Source organism: Dunckerocampus dactyliophorus, chromosome 8 (genome assembly GCF_027744805.1).
Source record: "Dunckerocampus dactyliophorus isolate RoL2022-P2 chromosome 8, RoL_Ddac_1.1, whole genome shotgun sequence".
NCBI classification, from domain to species: domain Eukaryota; kingdom Metazoa; phylum Chordata; class Actinopteri; order Syngnathiformes; family Syngnathidae; genus Dunckerocampus; species Dunckerocampus dactyliophorus.
Window position 1 is genome coordinate 10,700,355 of NC_072826.1, and position 18,108 is coordinate 10,718,462.

The 18,108-nt window shown below is 42.3% G+C and overlaps 2 protein-coding genes across 5 annotated transcripts in view; one reads left to right on the forward strand and one right to left on the reverse strand.

Moving 5' to 3' along the window:
• The window catches only part of ppfia4 (PTPRF interacting protein alpha 4), a 56,489-nt gene extending 49,258 nt beyond the window's left edge, over window positions 1-7,231 (reverse strand). For all 3 annotated transcript variants that reach the window (XM_054784524.1, XM_054784523.1, XM_054784522.1), the window contains exons 1-2: window positions 6,883-7,231; window positions 6,426-6,714 (exon numbers count right to left, since the gene is read on the reverse strand). In XM_054784524.1, the coding sequence (XP_054640499.1) occupies window positions 6,426-6,683 (258 nt within the window). In that variant the 5' untranslated portion in view covers window positions 6,684-6,714; window positions 6,883-7,231. The remainder of the gene's footprint in view (window positions 1-6,425; window positions 6,715-6,882) is intronic.
• A 2,134-nt stretch (window positions 7,232-9,365) lies between these two features.
• On the forward strand, window positions 9,366-17,811 carry tmem183a (transmembrane protein 183A). Of its 2 annotated transcripts, none has more exons than XM_054785798.1 (8): window positions 9,366-9,558; window positions 9,981-10,070; window positions 10,153-10,323; window positions 10,404-10,563; window positions 10,694-10,874; window positions 14,869-14,949; window positions 15,052-15,204; window positions 16,455-17,811. In XM_054785798.1, the coding sequence occupies exons 1-8, from the start codon at window positions 9,495-9,497 to the stop codon at window positions 16,632-16,634; spliced, it is 1,080 nt and encodes a 359-aa protein (XP_054641773.1). In that variant the 5' UTR covers window positions 9,366-9,494; the 3' UTR covers window positions 16,635-17,811. The 2 variants fall into 2 exon arrangements, with proteins under 2 accessions (XP_054641773.1, XP_054641774.1); XM_054785799.1 differs by lacking the exon at window positions 16,455-17,811 and adding an exon at window positions 15,422-15,530.
• Window positions 17,812-18,108: the final 297 nt, after the last annotated feature.

An 18,108-nucleotide genomic window follows, 5' to 3' on the forward strand; every position in this document is an offset into this window, starting at 1 on the left:
ATAAGTGCTGCATTATTATACCCCACAGTGTCCACATTGCTGCACTGCCCCTTTTTCTTCCTCAGTCTCCTCTTGAATAAAAGCTGTTGTGATAAACAGCCACTTGCTTAGAAGTAAATACAGGAGCTCTTTTTTCTCCTCCATTCTTATTGTTTCACAGTGGGTTCTCTGATTGCTGATGCATTCAGTGTGGTGTGGGTTTCACAGTCTTCTGCTGTACTTTTTTTAAATTTTTTATCAAAGAGCAACTTCCACAAACTGAGTTGGTAGAGACAGTAGCATTGCAGTCATTGCCAAAAAGATAACAAAATAACATCCATACCCTGCTATTGTACCTTTACATTGGGGAACCACCTACAGAGGTACAATACCTAAATGATGGATACCTAAACAGAAAGGACAAAGGACAAAGGACATCTTTTATCACTAGATGAATTGGCACTACATAGAGTCATGGATAAAAATATTAGACCACCCTTGTTTCTTCAGTTTATTGATCCATTTTAATGCCTGGTACAACTAAAGGCACATTTGTTTGTACAAATATAATGATGATAACAAAAATAGCTCATAAGAGTTTAATTTAAGAGCTGATCTAGCAACTTCCATTGTTTTCTTGGTAATAACCAAAATCACTTAAGTTCTTACATGAATAGCAATAGCATTGTACTGCCAAAAAAATTCACTCTTATGAGCTATTTTTATTGTCATTGTTATATTTGTCCAAACGAAGGTACCTTTAGTTGTATAAGGCATTAAAATTAACAAGAAACATGACTGTAAATAAAAATAAACTGAACTAAAAAATATGCAGTGTGCATGTGTATGTTTGAGGGTGAGGTACCAATTGAAAATATGAAGGGTCAAAGCAGTAGTCTGCAGGATATAAGGTCAAATTAATAAAAAATACGGTACACACATAAAAAAAGACTATGCACAACTGCATGCGGCCAATGTATAGCTATTAGAATTCAGAACAAGAGATGAGTTGCTGTTTAAGAAGGGCAGTGATGTGTGCGTCCTTCGGTTTGTGTATTTGTGTACTGGCAAAAAATAGCCAGTGTTGCATCTGACTGGAACAGGTGTCCGAACATCACAACACACACAGCTGAACTTTTTATAACCCAATAAGACCTCATACGGGGGTGTGATCAGCCTTTCTTGGAATAAAGGTGAAAATAAGATAGGACGGCTTCTGTGATCAGTTTTACTTGTACATCCATAAAACATGTTTGCATAGTAAAAGTAGTGGCACTGAGTGTGAATTATGAGCCACATGCCATCATGTCAACACTCTGAGGTTGCTAGGCAAAATAACTATTGTTTGCTAAGAACTACAGATGGCTGACAAATGCAAGGAAAAAACTACCTAGACGTTTAAAATGACCATGCCACTATATGTTGTTAAAAACAGTAGAAAAAGGATATAATTGCATCCCATACCAAACTTAACCAAACTGTACTACTTGGTGAAAACAGGGGTTAAGACTCTAAAAATTAACTTGAGGGTTTTGAGAGTTGGAAAAAACATTCTTTACTGTCTCCTGCTGAGTCCTGTCTCGATGCTATACACTGAGATCCACACATGAAAACCAGCTAATGCCTGATAATCTTACACTCCAAACTACTGTGGAGAATCACATTCCTACAAGAGGCGGGGTACACCCTGGACTGGACGCCAGCCAATCGCAGGGCACATATAGACAATCATTCACACTCACATTCATACCCAAGGGCAATTTAGAGTCTCCAATTAACTTAAAATGGTGGGGAGGAAGTTGTATCAGGATCTCGGCCTTGATTGACTGTGGGGCAGATAACAGCTTTTTGGATTCTGCATCAGCATTACGACTGCACCATCAAGTTACTTCCGGATGCTCTGTTACCCAATGCCAAGCTCTATAACGTGTCTAGCCCGGAACAAGAAGCACTTTTGGATTATATCTCGTCTTCTCTGGTCGCTGGCCTCATTCAACCCTCTTCTTCGGCGCTGGGGGCAGGGTTCTTTTTTGTTGAGAAGGATAAGTCGTTACGCCCATGCATTGACTATCGTGGCCTCAACGAAATTATCATTCAGAACCGATATCCGCTTCCCCTTATGGACTCTGCGTTCTCCTTCTACATTGGCTAAAGTTTTCTCCAAATTGGATCTCTGCAACGCATACCATTTCATGAGAATTTAGGAGGGGGATGAGTGGAGGACCGTGTTTAACACTCCATTAGGTCATTTTCAGTACCTGGTCATGCCATTTGGTCTCACCAACGCTCTAGCTGTATTTCAGAGTATCATTAACGATGTGCTTAGGGATATGATCAACCGCTTTTGCTTTGCTCCAGAAACCCCTCATGAACATGTCCGCCACGTCCGCCTGGTACTCCAGCATCTCCTGGAGAACCCCCTCTATGTGAAAGCCAAAAAGTGTGAAATCCATTCTTCCTCCGCTTCATTTCTGGGGTACATCGTGGAGAAGGGCAAGATAAGAGCCGACCACGTCAAGATCCAGGCGGTGGTCGAGTGGCCCACATCAAGGAAGCACTTGCAGACGTTCTTGGGGTTTGCTCATTTTTGCAGACGGTTTATTTGCAACTTTAGTAGTAGAGCAGAACCTCTTACAGGGCTTACATCCACTAAAGTGCCGTTTGTTTAGATCCCAGAAGCTGAGATGGCCTTTGCCATACTTAAAGTATTTACCAGTGCTCCCGTGCTTTCTCACCCTAATCCCGCTTTGCAATTTTTCGTTGAGGAGTGGGAGCGGTCCTGTCCAAGCCCTCCCCAGTTGATCAGAAGCTCCACCCATGTGCATTCTTCTCGCGTCGCCTCACCACTGCCAAGGGGATCTGTGACGTGGGGAATTGGGAGCTGTTGGCCATCATTCTTGCGTTGCGGGAGTGGAGCCATTGGCTGGACTGCACGGCTCTTCCATTTCTGGTGGTAATTGATCACAAAAACATTGCATACATCAATTCCCACCAGGCACGTTGGTCTCTTTTTTCGGAACCATTTTGACTTCTCCAGCTACAGACCCGGCTCACGACTCCCCAGAGACCATAGTACCTGTAGCCCGGGTGGTGGGGGTGCTCCAGTGGGAGGTGGCGAAAAGGGTGTCTTATAGGGCAGCTAGAGTGGAGGTTCCTGAGGGGTGTTCCTCAGACAGGGTGTTCGTGCCTGCGGAGATGAGGTCTGAGGTTCTGCAGTTGGGACCCTTCCAAAGTGGCCTGTTGCCTAGGAGTCAGGCACACCCAGTTCGCGGTTTTGCTGGCCTTGAATGACCTCCGACGTCAAGGAGTTTGTCACGTCCTGCTGCGTCTGTGCCAGGAACAACAACGCCTTCATCGTCCGCCTCCTGGGCTCCTGCAGCCATTGCCCATCTCCCCTCGCCCTTGGTCACACATCGCAGTGGGCTTCCACTCACTCACTGGCTTCCCACCTTCTTGTGACAACACGTGATTCTGAAGGTGGTCGATCGGCTCTCGAAAATGGCACACTTCATCGCTCTGCCCAAGCTGCCATTGTCCCTGGAGATGGCCGAACTGCTGGTGAGACACATCTTCCACATTCATGGCATATTTCTGGACTTGGTTTCTGACAGGGGCCCCAATTTATTTCCCGAATGTGAAGGTCCTTCTGTGAAGCGTTGGACGCGTCAGTCAGCTTGTCCTCATGATACCATCTTCAGACCAACGGCCAGACGCAACGGGCCAATCAAGACTAGCAAGCGGCGCTTCGAAGCATTTGCCACCGACATCCTTCTTCCTGGTCCTGGCCCACAACTGACTGGGGTGAGCAGAAAAAATTATCCAGAAAATAATTTTTGGGGGGGGACTAGAGGAGGCCTCAAACAAATTATGTTCTTTGAGGGGGGGCTTACTGTGCCACACTTTCAAAACCAGTATTTTGCTGTAATAATCGGCGACTCAATACAAACTGACCCAAAACCCATTTTGGGTCCGGACAATTAGTTTGGAAAACCCTTAATCGGGTCGTACTCACCAGAGGTGAAATCTGGGATCCAAGCTGTATAAAAAATGCTGTATTACAGCTGAAAGATGTACTGATTTTAACAATATGTTTAGTATGGTGGTTGCATCCTGCTGATCCTACTGATATTTTGGTTGCAATGTTTAGCTGCATGAGTGTTCTCATTTTATCACATTACATTGTATATGTGTGAGTGTATGTTCCTGTGTCTGTGTGTGTTGTTCTGACTCTTTGGGAGCACACTGGCCCAGAACTGTCAGATCACACGCACGCACACACACAGAAAAACACATAGGTGCAGTAGGTGTGGATGATGCATGTAAGATGACAAATGTTTGTTTGGCAAAATCAGCAGAGGAAAGAGCATTTGGTTTGAGGGGTAACAAAGTTGTCCTGCCATGCTAATACTCATGCATGAGCTACGCCACCTTGAGAGCAGAGGGAACTGAATACAGAATTGGAAAAACACATTGAGACATTTCCGACTGGAGGGCTACACAGTGTACGTACGTAATTGGCTGTTGTGCAAAGAGCACAACGCTGCTGTAACACATTAGTCCCCATTTTTACACCATACTATTTCAGTATGTTCATGCAACCCGGTCGCCATTCTTTATCATCTCTCTGCACAGTTTCTGGAGTGTAGTGGGTTAAATGTGTGCGCACTTTACAGGATATACAGCAAGAGCTGCCAGCTTCTAACCACGCACGCCAGTCATAATGTGTGTATAATGTCCCCGAGGTCTCTGACAGAAAAACTAATATGTGCATTATTGTGACAATTATACATTACACTGAAGCAATATTAGAAAACAGGCATGACAGTCTCTTCCCACCCTCTCTCTCTGACACACACATATACGTGCATGTGTGGAAGCAAGCAGCCCAGGGCCATGTACACTAGCAAGCAGCCATGTTTCTCCCACAAGCGGCTGCAGTGATGCTGTCATCGCCAGCATGGTTCTCTCTCTCTCTCTCACACCGAACACAGCATCATACTCGGTGTGACATCATGCCACACATTTAGACCTGAGGGTCAGAAGGTATAACACAGTTTTCACCACTGAGGCCTCATTGTCGCAATGCTAGGTGGCTTATACAGCTCTCTTCGGCTCAAACACACATTTAAAAGCATTGTAAGATATTCCAGGTCAGCATCAGCACATGAACAGCCCCTGAGGAGCAGGCAGGTCATCACATAAGGCTGTTTCAATCACATTAATAATCAGGCGTGCCACATGTCTGAACAGCTTTCAAGCAAAATGTGCGCCAGACTTTAATAGTCACAGCCCACTTTACTTGTTTTGTCAAAGATGGTCTGTTGTATGTGCAGGGAAATGTGATCAAGAGCTGAAAAACAGCAAACCATTAACGAGGCAACATGATGCCAGTCATGACTTACATCTGCAACATCAAAAGAAATAACTTCCAGGCAGAGAAACTGCTTTTCCCGGCTTCCTTAATTACTGCTTTCAAATGCTTTATCAGGCATACAGTATTAGACGTATTTGGCCTGATATGTAGACATTATTGTGATCTGAAACACTCCTATTTGTCAAATTTACTGCTCTGTAAGTACAGTACATCTAAAAGGCAGTCTCTAAAGTATCCCAGATGCCAGGCAGGATTTCCCAAAATCTGGGAAAACTTGCATTGTATTGCTACAACATCATCATGCCGCATACAGGTACAGTATCACACAAAAGTGAGAATGTGTCACATTGAGAACGTGAAACTGGGTCTCAAAGTGCACATTATTGCACATGCGTGTTCAGTCTCACAGCAGTGTAGTAGCATTTATGCTTATAACAATCCTAGAGGAACGTGTACAAGTACTACAATGTTACTGTTTCCAGTAGCGTTACATTACTTAATACGTCTTCACTGACATACCACATTTACCCCAATCAAGGGTTTTACAATGACAGTTTCTTCTGGGTGGACAGTTTGTGCTCATGCAAATTGTGTGTCTTTACAAAGCACCGTCGCTAACTACTGGTCTGGCATGCACATTACAGCGTTTTTGCAGGTTTGGGTGACAGCCATAATAATATGTCATCTGTATATGATCCCAAATAAATACAATAATTGTCTTTGCTTTGAAAACAACCCATATCCTGATGAAAATAGGGAAATTGGGAGTGACTGAGGGAGAGAACACACTGGATCCACAGCTGCTCTTTGGCAAGGATGCAGGCAACTCATTTTGACCCATTTCCATAGAATTTCCCCTTAAAAATGCACAATCATGCACTTGCTATGTCTGTTGGAAGAGTTCTCCAACGTCCTTCAATGACCACAGGTCTGTAGATATATTGCAAATAAAGATCACCCAGTTTGACTGTAGACAAATACCTAGTTGAACAGGCTACCAGGGTGTGCCAACTAACTAGTGCAACGTAAACGTATGGCGCCTAGGACCCGCCAGAGGCCGGTTGCTCCTCACCTGAGGCAGGGCTGCATTGATCTGACGCTGCAGCACGTCCCTCTCGTGTAGCGCCCCCTGCAGTTTGGTCTGGGACTGGATAAGAGTCTCCTGGGTCTCCCTGAGGGACTCGAGCAGCTTGTCTCTCTCGTCCAGCATGTTGACCATCAGCTGCTCGAAGTTGGCCTCTTGCTCGGAGCCATTCGGGACGCCGCCGGTTCCTCTCGGGGGACCGGCCGAGTCCCCCTCGCTGATGGTCGGCATCACCTCGCACATCATCCTGCTGCGAGGGTTGTGTGGGCGACGCTAACTGTCGGTGCAAGGACGTGGATGTAGGTTACATATAAAATACATGTATGTATTCAAACTGATTGGAGGGCCTATTAACGCGTTAAGCAAAAAAAGGACAACCATGCATTTGTGGATTCGCGCCTTCTTTTCATGCACTGTGTAATCTTTCTTTTGTGCACCCTCTTACCTATTTAGAATGATCGAATTGATGCGATAGTTGGCGACCTCTCATCCTCATTAACCGGCGTCGTTTCTCCCCGTGTGCAGATCCGCCCTGGCCGGCGCGCCATGCACTCCCTCACTCACATGTACCAACCTCGGCGTGACGTGATTGACAGCTCAGAGAGGCGCGCGGCCGTTTGGAGGGGCGGTGCCCGCGAGCACGGAGGTGCTCATAGTACAGAACAAGTCCAAATACGAGAATAGATCGCGGAGCGGACGTCTGATGTAGTGTTGAAGTCGGTGTGTGTGCGTATATGTGTCTGTGAGAGAGAGGAGAGAATCTTATCTGCATCCGCCTTCTCTGCTTCCATCTCCTCCCACCACACACACACACACACACACAAACAGTGAGCTGACACTCCTGCTCCCTCACACACATTCACACATTAGGGAATCTGCACTTGTCACCACTCGTCTACAAGAAGGGTCCAGCTATCTGAAATTAGAATACACATTGACAAGGTCATTTGTGTCATCTCATGCTTTATGGTTGACCTTGCATGTGTGCAGCACTATTTGCATGATCCTAACCGTGTAGCTCCATCATCATCATCATCATCATAACACACACTCACTAATAAGCACCAAAGCGGTGCATGATTGCACAATTGGATGCACAGCGCTCTCTGCAGGATATGCAATGAACATGTAATCACGGAAGTCACAACAAGATGAAAAAGTCTTCTTGAGGAGTAACTTTCTAACCTGACCTACAGGGGACAGTGTCGGCCCAAAGGTCTTAGGCCACCATAATGCTGTTTGTTTTTGCAATGTTTTAATGAACAATAAGAAAACAACAATAATATACTAATTTAAAATAGCAGAGTGAGTGGTGGCCTAAAACTTTTGCAAAGTAATGTACAACAATTTTGTTGGTGAACATGAAAGACTATGTCTGACCATACAAACGTGCACTGAAAATCATACAGCTTTTATTAGACATTAACTTCATGCAGAAAAGACATAGTTGGGTGAATGTGAATCAGCTGATTCTGAAGAATGTTAGAGTTGCAACATTATACTAACTAACTACTGCATGGATTCTGGGCCTGCTTAGAACACCGGATATTGTTTTATACTACCTAAAGGTTCTTGATCATGAGCCATATTCACAATGTTTTATTGTTTATGTCCCATATTTTCCATTTAAAGGAAAACTGCCCTTTTAACAAATTTTGCCCATCATTCACAATCCTTATGTGAGACATGAAGACACATGTCTTTCTCTTTTCTGTGCATTCTAAAGATATAAAAACAGATAAAGAGGCAGGTGAAGAATGCACCTAGTCCATCCTGTAAAGCCTTCAGAAAAAACCTCCAAAAACCACCAGCAGCGCTCCATTTACATAATGTGACCTGCATATTAACTAAGCTACAACGACATTTTTCTTATTGTTATTAACATTGTTATGCCGAAGAACTACATTACTGGCGTAGTGACACCTCGCCACCACCTAGCTACTAGCCTGCTAGCAACTAGCTTCACCACACACTCACTCGCAGTCAGCACCGCACTCACAACGCCTCAGGCCACTACTGAAAGGTAATGCTACATATTGGCGCTGCCGCCACTGCTGCTACGTTTTTGTTTTTGAGTTTGGAAAAGTTAACTCTAGGTGTAGCATTCCTTTCTCAGATGCTATGTGAAATGCGCCCAGGAAGGAAGTTCAGGTAATGCTTAAAATTACCAAAATATTGCAAAATACTGTACGTATTACATGATATCATGAATGTCCTGTTACTGCATGGTCACCGCATGTATATAAAACCATAAAACGGTGTTGGAGGTTTTTGGAGGTGTTTTAAAAAAGGGCTCTGTCGGCGGAATAGGTGTGTCCCATTTCGTACATTATTTACCTGTCTGTTTTTATCTGTTTATATATAAAGAATGTACAGAAAAGGGACAGAGGTGTGTTCATCTCTAACATAAGGATGATTCGCAAAATTCCAAAAAAGTGCAGTTTTCCTTTAAGTTGAGGCTCATCTCATGTCTGTTATGTAAAAAATCCAACTGCAAAAATCACAATAAATGGGAATTTTTCTTTACATTATTGGCCACAATGTCGAATACAGATTACTCAAATTAAACATTTTTTTTCACAGCTTTAGCGACTTGGTTTATGTTTTTACACAATAAATACTGTAACTGTTTCAAGACCAATATTTTTAAATTATTTCAATTTTTTTTAATGTTTCTAAAATACATTGACAGGTTGTAATAAACACAAACAAAATAAATGTATTTCAGGTAGACTATATAGGATGTTATTAAGTTTAAATGTACTGTAGTCCATGTTAACATACTGTAGTAATTTAGCAGAACTATATTGTAAGTGTACTATTTGCCGACAGGTGGCAGTAAAGCAGCACCACAGCCTGAAGTGACGCAAAAGAAGACTGACAACAATACTCTCGCGATAATTCCAACATTGCGTCATTCCATGATGGCTGAAGATCCTGGCGGGACTATTTTCAGTATCTCTCTCATTCTTTTTTCTTTTTCTCTATTCCGGCTTGCCAAAGAGCCATGGCTGGATTTACGGCGGCGTTAAGCGTCCACAGAACACTAGTGTCGACATGCCCAAGAAAGGGAACCGAAAACGGCTGAAATTTAGGGCCGGGGACGTTTGCTCGGAATCAGGTAGGTTATGTTTGGCCCGCATTCATATTAGCCAACAAGCTAGCTGTTTCAATATTTCAGCTATGGTTTATTCATAAGGCTTCACACAGTTGTTATAAAAAATGTCATTGTGATGGTTTCGTTTTTTGCTCAAAACCTACAATAAGCAATATTTTCAATGCATACATTTACAATGTTTCGATGTAAAATAAAATAATATATTGTGTTGGGAAAGTTAGCCGAAAGGGCGGCGCCCAAGATCATTGAGGGGCTTGGTGGATGTCATATTATTACAAATGAACATATCTGTCTAATGTCTTCAGTGTGGTTGCAGTTGTTTTCATTTAAACAGTGCCGTGCTAAGGGGTGTTGCACCTCCATTAAATGTTATGCTTAGTGCTTGCCGAAAGACATATTCAGCATGACTACACACTTTTCTTCAGTGACCGTTGCTGATTATGCTGATGCCGATCCAGCCGTTGTCAAGTCTGGTAGAGTGAAAAAGGCTGTTGCAAATGCAGTTGAAAAAGAAGGTAACCCTCCTGGATCTTGTATACAATTTTGTCTAATTTTGTCGCTGAACTGAAAGCTGAGCAACCCTTTACATGTTTGCAGTCAAATTACTCTGCGGCCTGGAAGCATCACTGGGTGCTGTAGAAGAGGTCCTCTCATCTGCGGAAACCATCAAAATAGATGGTTTGGAGAGCAGTGATGACTTGGACCATGAGGAAGATGGTGATAGTGAAACTAAAGTGGTCCACAAGAAGAAGAACAAGAGGAGAAAGGGTAGGATTATCACAGTGTGGGTGTGGAAAACAGAGTTTACAAGAGAGAACCTAACAGTACCACTTCATATGTCCTCACAGAGAGCAATGAGAGCAGCGATGGGAAAGAATATCCAGTGGACATTTGGCTTGTGCTTTCTTCTTATATTCGGCCAGAAGATGTGTGCAGATTCTCACTAATCTGTAGGAATGCCTGGATGGTCACATGCACTGCAGTATTTTGGACAAGGCTATACAGAAGGTATGAGTATACATGTGTTTCATATGATGGCTGTTATTTACATCTATATGTAGTTTTTCAGCACTGCCTGCACTGAAGTTCAAATGTGACTGCCTGATGTATTTTTTACCTCCCTTTCTACCATCCAAAGACACTACAGAATCGATGTTGACCTGCCCTTTCGTCTCCAGCCTGACTGCATTGACAGAATGTGCTGTCTCAGGGCCCGTGTGATTCGCTCCCTCTTTCATTTGTATGAGCCTTTCAGCTCGCGTGTCTCCAAAATTCCTGCCCTGCCTGAATCTACACCAACAACCTTGCTCAATTCCAAGGTAAATTGAACCTGTCAGCTTGCTGTCAGTCACTGTTACTTGTTAATTTTTACATTTCCGCTTCTGGATTGTGAAATTATATTTGACCTTTTTGGTAATATTACAAGGTTAAGCTTGCATGTTGACAACACTCTGTAGTGTGCTGTATAGGTAGGCCTGTCACGATAATCAATTAACCGCACGATAAATTAAAACAAACTTGATCATTTTGCCGGACTCGATAAATGTGCATGTGTGTTAGTTGGCGTTGGCGAGGCGCTAATTAAGTTACACACAGAGTGCTGCAAGTGAATGTCGTGAGGAGTAACAAGTAAGCAAATGCAAATGGGCGAGAAGGAAGGGAGGTGGGTTACAAACTTCATTGGGGTCATCTGGTGGCACCCTCCTTCATTGGTGTTTTGACGATAGGCCCACAACACCTCCAAAGTACTCATCTGTAACATCTGCCGTCCCAGGTGTGCCCCCCTCTGCTTTGAGCCCAGCAAGGGTCCTTGCGCTTGATCCATAGCCACTGGCTGCTGCTTTCGGCCGCTTCAGAGACTGATCTTATGGTCTTTCGCATAGCCTGTCCATGAATGCCAAGGTCTTTCATGAGCCTGTTGGTAGAGGAAGCCACAAAACCTCTGCATCCTACTTCAGCTGGATAGACCTTGGCCTTCCATCCTTGTTGTTGTGCATCTGCTGCCACGTCTATGTAGCGTAGTTTCTTTTGTTCGTAGGCCTCGTCTGTGGAATCCTCCCATGGGACTGTGAGCTCTATGACCTAGGTTTCCAAAGCGGGGTACACGTATGCCATTTGTGATGGGGGTACGTAAATAAAAATTAGCGCGCAACACTCACAATTACGAGTGTACCAGAACGCCTAACGGCGTGAGGAGAACGGAGCAGGAAGGAGACAGCGTGAAGTTGTTCATTGTTCTGTGTGCATTATATGAACAAATAAGTAAGTTTGATTATTTTGTCCATTAAGAGTGTTTAATCTTGAAGATTTTGTTTTATATTGGTGTTCCAATCCCCGCACAGCGCAGCGGTGAAACCTGTCACTGTGAGTGGGGATCCTCCAAAATGAGGCATTATTGTTGCTTGTATGTATTTTTGTATTTCGGATATTGCTTTATCATGATTGTTAAACTTTCCCCTTCAATTTGATGTTAAATTAGTGAAGCTGAAGCTTTGCGTCAAGTTGGTTTATTCGCTGCAACGCCAAATCGTCCTCTGCTCTGGACATTTCCCACAATGTCGTTGTGCTTCAGGCTTGACGTAGCGTGCTGTACTGCGTCGGATGGTGTCCCATTTCCGTTAACAGGCGTGGTGCAGCATTGCCAATGGTCTGGTCTCTGGAGTTCTTTAATGTCATCCACTTTAGAGCATTTGTGGTTCGTGATAGGCAATTCAGGGACTCCTTTGCAGTAGATGCTGATGTTGGTCAGACAGCGTGGGACCCCAAGCCACTTCTTCATATACAAAGTTATCGTTCGCTCCATCTTCTCCACTTTTGTTATTGGGACCTCATAGATCGTGAGTGGCCACAATACCCGATGGAAAAGTCCAAATTGCAGGCACCAGAGTTTGAGCTTCCCTGGCAGCAGTGTCTTGTTGATAGTGTGCAGACTGTTGGTGATGTCCTGCCTTAGGACCTGCACCTGGTCATTGTCCCTGAGGCTGATAGGGATGTCCTACAACTTTTACGTCAAAAAAATTTAACTCATTAAGGAGCAGTGCAAGCCCACGTCAAACATCACCTGACCCAGTTTTTCCATCTGGAAAAAAACTACACATTGAGATACAGAGCCTACTTTTCGACAGTCAACACTCACTGAGACGTTTGGTCGACAAAGTAAATACAAACGGGATAGCGCAAAATGGTGTGCGCTCACAGATTAATTTGCTCTCAAAAGAATGCTGCTCTTTAATACAGTTGAAAAGCCAGAATTTCAAGAAATCAAGCAAACGCTTGAAAGGCAGTATAAATTGCCTGTGAGAAAATACAGTACATGTCACAAATGCCAAGTCTAAAACTTTACAAAGTGAAAGGTAACACATTGCATTTTTGTGAAATATTATTATATATTCTAACATTAATAAATAGTGGTTTATTTGCATAAACATTTCAAAACACGCCTACATTGTTTTGTGACTCGAGTAAATAAAAAAAGTACATTTGTCCAGTCCTATATTTTTCATTGTACGTTAAAATTAAATCTTAAAATTAATGTTAAATCTCGTCTCGTCTTGTTCTTGTGGGCCCAGTCTCGTGTATCATCTCATCTCATGAGCTGGGTGTCTTGTCAATCATACATTACATTGCAATTTATATTGATTTAGAAATTAGGGCTGCAACTAACGATTATTTTAATCGTTGACGAGTCAGCGATTTAAAAAAATATATATGTGTGTGTGTGTGTTGACATGAGAAACGGTACTATCGGTTGTAAAAACAATAACGTTGTATGAATGCTACAAAAATAATAATTTTATTGAGGCTTTAACGTTAACTAAAGCTTACCGCGGTGATGGTGAGGAACATGACATGACACTGGGGTGTTTGCTTTTAAGGATATTCGTGCATAGCCGTCATGTGCCGTGAAACATGAGTTCGGCTTTGCCAAGTGTACATATTATTGACTTTGCTTATTTATTTTCATGAAAATTTTGCCACACTTTAGAGCAGGGGTCACCAACCCGTCGGTCGCGAGCTACTGTTCGATCTCTGGGACTTTGCCAGTCGATTGCGAGAACGTTAGTGCCCTCCCCTCCTTGAGAGTTACCAACAGGTTCGCATTTTGAACACAACACGCCTGTAGGCCTCGCCGCCCTCCAGGCAACAAGCTGCAAGCTCCAGCCAAAAGCCCAGTCCCCAAAAGCCCCCCGGAGATACTAGTAAACCGGCTCCCCTCGCTGCACCGCGCCGAGTGAGACACGTGCAGAAGGGTTGAGAGAGGGAGTGACAGTGCATCGACGTGATTGAGCACAGTAGTTGTTTCACGTTAATGACTCAAAAGATGCGTTTGCTACCTCAATATTAAGGCACAAGTATAACTCCATAGATGTGCACCTCCAAAAAAATCTTCGAGCTGCAGCTCGTTAGGGCTGACTGTTGTAACGCACTGACCAGTCTCTCTCTCCTCACCACCACTCGCCCAAAACACTGAGCCAACAAGCCGAGTTGTAATTTGCTCATAGAGCCCACGCCACAAGTCCGACCCACAGGGGTGACCAAAATGCGGGTCGGGAGCCATCCATGACCCGTGGCTCATACTATATGTCATTGCATCGCTGCAGAAACTAAATATTTAAGAAACAAAAAAAATGGTAAAAGTACAGCAAAAGGCACAATGAGAAAAAGCTGAAATGTTGAATAACACAAACCTTTGTATTTAAAGGAAAAGCTTTAAATATCTATCACTTTTTTTTCTTTACTGTCTACAAAATAAATACATTTTTATTTAAAATATATTGTATATATTTTTTCTAGGCATGCACACACACACACACACAATATATGGGGTGGGGGTAGATCTTGCGCTGGTTCACGGCCAAGACCAGGGATCTTGGCCTCAAAAACGTTGGTGACTACTGCTTTAACTCCCCATTTTTTTTATTTGTACTTTTTGCCCTCATTCATCTTCTTATAAATAAATGACTGTGGTGTTGACTGTAATGCATTGACAGTAGCAAATCTCCATCCATTAATTTTTAGAATTGTTTGATAAACTACTTTTAGATGTAAAAAAATAAAACAATTAACAGTCCTACACTACTACTCACAGATAAAAAAGGATAAGACTTTCAGGAGGACATTTTGTGTGTATTAAGAAAAGAAAAAGCTTTATTAAAGGCCACGGTTATGCCATTGCTCATCTGCTTGAGGTTCGGCTTGAATTGGTTGTGTGGTCTAAAATGGTGGATGACCTCTACTCTAGGACACTAATACCAATAGTCTATCTAATGTCACATCTGATTCTTTAGGCGTTTTTTTTGTTTCTTTCTGCAGTGTGTATTGTTCTGGGTAAAAAAGGTGACTGGGACTCGACCAGAAGGATTGTGGGAGTTCAACTTCAAGTTTGTAAAACAGGTAACCGTCTTTGTCTTTAAGTTGCTACACAGCAGATAGTTAACAGTAACAAATGGTAAAACTAATACAGTTGTTATTTCTTTATAAACTCCATCCCGGCAGGTAAATACTAAAAATGGTCGTGCAAAGTCCTTGCGTATGCCAAAACAGTACGAAGATGTCCACACAAATCCAGACTCGGATTGTTACTTGCTTCAAGTGTCCACATTAAATTTCATCTTTATTCCTGTGGTCATGGGGATGACTCTTTCTCAGGTTGGTGTGATAATATGTTAATAGCAGAATCTTTTTTTTTTTTTTTTTTTTACACAATGTTTAAGTGATGCTATGAAGTACCATTTAATCTGTCCATTAGGCCTGTCATGATAATCAATAAATAGATTAATGGAATGATAAATAAAAATGAAGTCGATAAATTGACATGTGCATGCATGTTTGTCTTCCTCTCACTTTCTCTCTCTTTATGACACAGGCTGGATGACAAGAGGGTTCACTCTGCATCTTTCTGGGCACGTTGGTTCTATATTGGAATGAACGAAGAGAGTTAACTCTCTTCTCAACCATTCTTCCTCTTTGTCCCAGTAGGTGTAGGCGGGGCGGCTAGTGAGTTGATATACAGAGAAGTCTGCCATCTTATCGTTAGTACAAGTTAGCGTCGTGAGCTAACTTGAATATGGATGAAGGCACAAAAGCGATGGTTTCTAAGCCAAATGCCACAGCCCCAGTGTACCGAATATTTCACTTTTAAACAGAATGAACAGGGTGAGCGCATGAACACCGCCGAACTGATATCGCTGCCACTGGAGGTGCAGCAGCAGCAGCAGTCTTCGTCCCAACTGTCAGTGCTTACTGGGAAACGTAAATTTAAAAAAAAAGAAACAGCACAAAATGGTGTATGCTCACAGACAGTGTCGTTGATTACATGTTTAAGCCTTCTTGTTAAGGAATAATACACAATCTTCATTTTTTATTGAAGTGCAATTTTCTTTACTGAGAGTTAATACTCCATTTTATTTGTTTTTATTGTTGTGTGTGCTTTTTATTGAAGTGCTTTTTTTTCTTAATAGAGACAGAGATGGTCTATTTTTTTTTGTTTTTGGTTATGATTGTTATTTTTATTTAAGTGCGATTTTTGCTAAAAGAGACCGTCCATTTTATTTTCATTGTTTTTTTTTGGTTGTCTTTTTTTGTTTATTATATTTATTTTGTTTAAAAGCTCTTGACATTCCAATTACAATGTTAATTGCTCTTGAGAAATTAAAGTTTATTGCTTTTAATGATGTACTTGCATTATTATGCCATATAATTAATTAAAAATAGTCTAAAAATGTCAATAATATCGATTATCGACAATAATTTGTAGGACAATTATCGTACAGCAAAATGTGTTATTGTGACAGGCCTACTGTTCATTTAAGATGCACTGTGGAAAAAATGCCTACTAAGACGTGATGTTACACAAACATTTTTTTTCACCTCTACTGCTCTGTCTGCTTTTTTCGTAGTTCACAATCAATGTCAGCCCAGACATGCGCCACCACCGAGTTCGTCTGATGTTCCAGGACTCTCCGGTCCAGAGAGGCAAGAAAAGAGTGGATCATGGCGGGATGCAGGTGGTGCTGGACCCTGTACACAGTGTGAGACTTATGGATTGGTGGCATCCGCAGTACCCCTTGTCGCAGTAAACTATTACACAGCAGCACATTGCACAAACAATCTTGACCATTATCTCACTGCTTGCCCAAGAGAAATTAGATTTGATTTGACCCCTGATTATGTGTAAATTTGAAACGCCCCCACAGTCATAGGACATGCAACCAGCTGTTTGCTTATCAATAATTCTGCATGCACCACCACTTAAGACAGTAGAGGGTAAATCTGTTAACTTGTATAACCAGTTGAATAAACACACAATGTTTAGAGTGACTATATTCAATGTTGAATGACTCATAAAAATCACATACTTGATCTTAAAGGGATAGTTTGGATTTTTTGACATGAAGATGTATGACATCCCCATCAGCAGTGTAGTCCCTCAACGGTGACTTACCCCACACTTGGTCCCGTAAGACCAGTTCTGGTCGGAATTTGGTGATGAGAAATGTAGTTTCGGTTAGTTATTGGGGTTTCTTAAGTAAAGAGTTTGGCTTCTCAAAACAATGTGCGTTAGAAAGAGTAATTAATGTGCGCTATCGGCTGTATGTTGTTGTGTATGTTGTTGTGTATGTGATCAAAATGGCTACGACCCTCTTCATCGGCTGTGGAACACATATGTAAACAAGATGGCTGCGATGTTGTGGCGGGTGCATCTTCGTCACACACACAACAATGGACAGCGCGAATTAATGCGACGTCAGAGAAAGTAAAACTGAGCGATTTGTGACGTCTGATGTTTTTGGGGGGGGAGATTTTGTCATGCAAATGTATTACTCTTTCAAATGCATATTGTTTTGAGAATACAAACTCTTTACTTAAGTAACCCCAATAACTAACCAGAACTATGTTTCTCATCACCGAAATCCAACCAGAAGTGGGCACACAGGATGAAGTGCGGGGTAAGTCACTGTTGATGGACAACACTGCTGATGGGGATGTTACACAACTTCTTATTTTAAAAAATCAGAAATATCCCTTTAATGTACACTGGAGGGAATGAGCTACTTCAGACATTGATAAATTGTCTTTCAACTTACAGTATAACATGACATCCTCTGATAAATAATGATCATTGTAGACTTGTAGAGATTGGTAGATGACATGATTCCATAGCAGATGGCAATTGATTGTTTAGTTGGGGGTCAACTATTTCCTCTTTCATTGATGACTTGCTGAACTAAAATAAAAAGCCCCTTTGAACACCCACCCGAACTTGTCACCTAATTTTTATTGCATTTTTTTAATTTCACATTTGCTTTTCTCTTGTGGTAACACACGGAGCTGTGAGGAGATCGCATGATGTTCTCAGTTTTATTAAAGGTACAAATGTATTATAAATATGCACTGTCACAATATTAGATACAACTAGGTCAAGCTCATGGCAACACACCGCCAATTCTGTTCATCCATACATGTTCTACAGTATACTGCTTGTCCTCATTAGGGTCACGGGTGAGCTGGAGCCTATGCCAGTTGACTGTCAGTGAGAGGTGGGAACTGGTC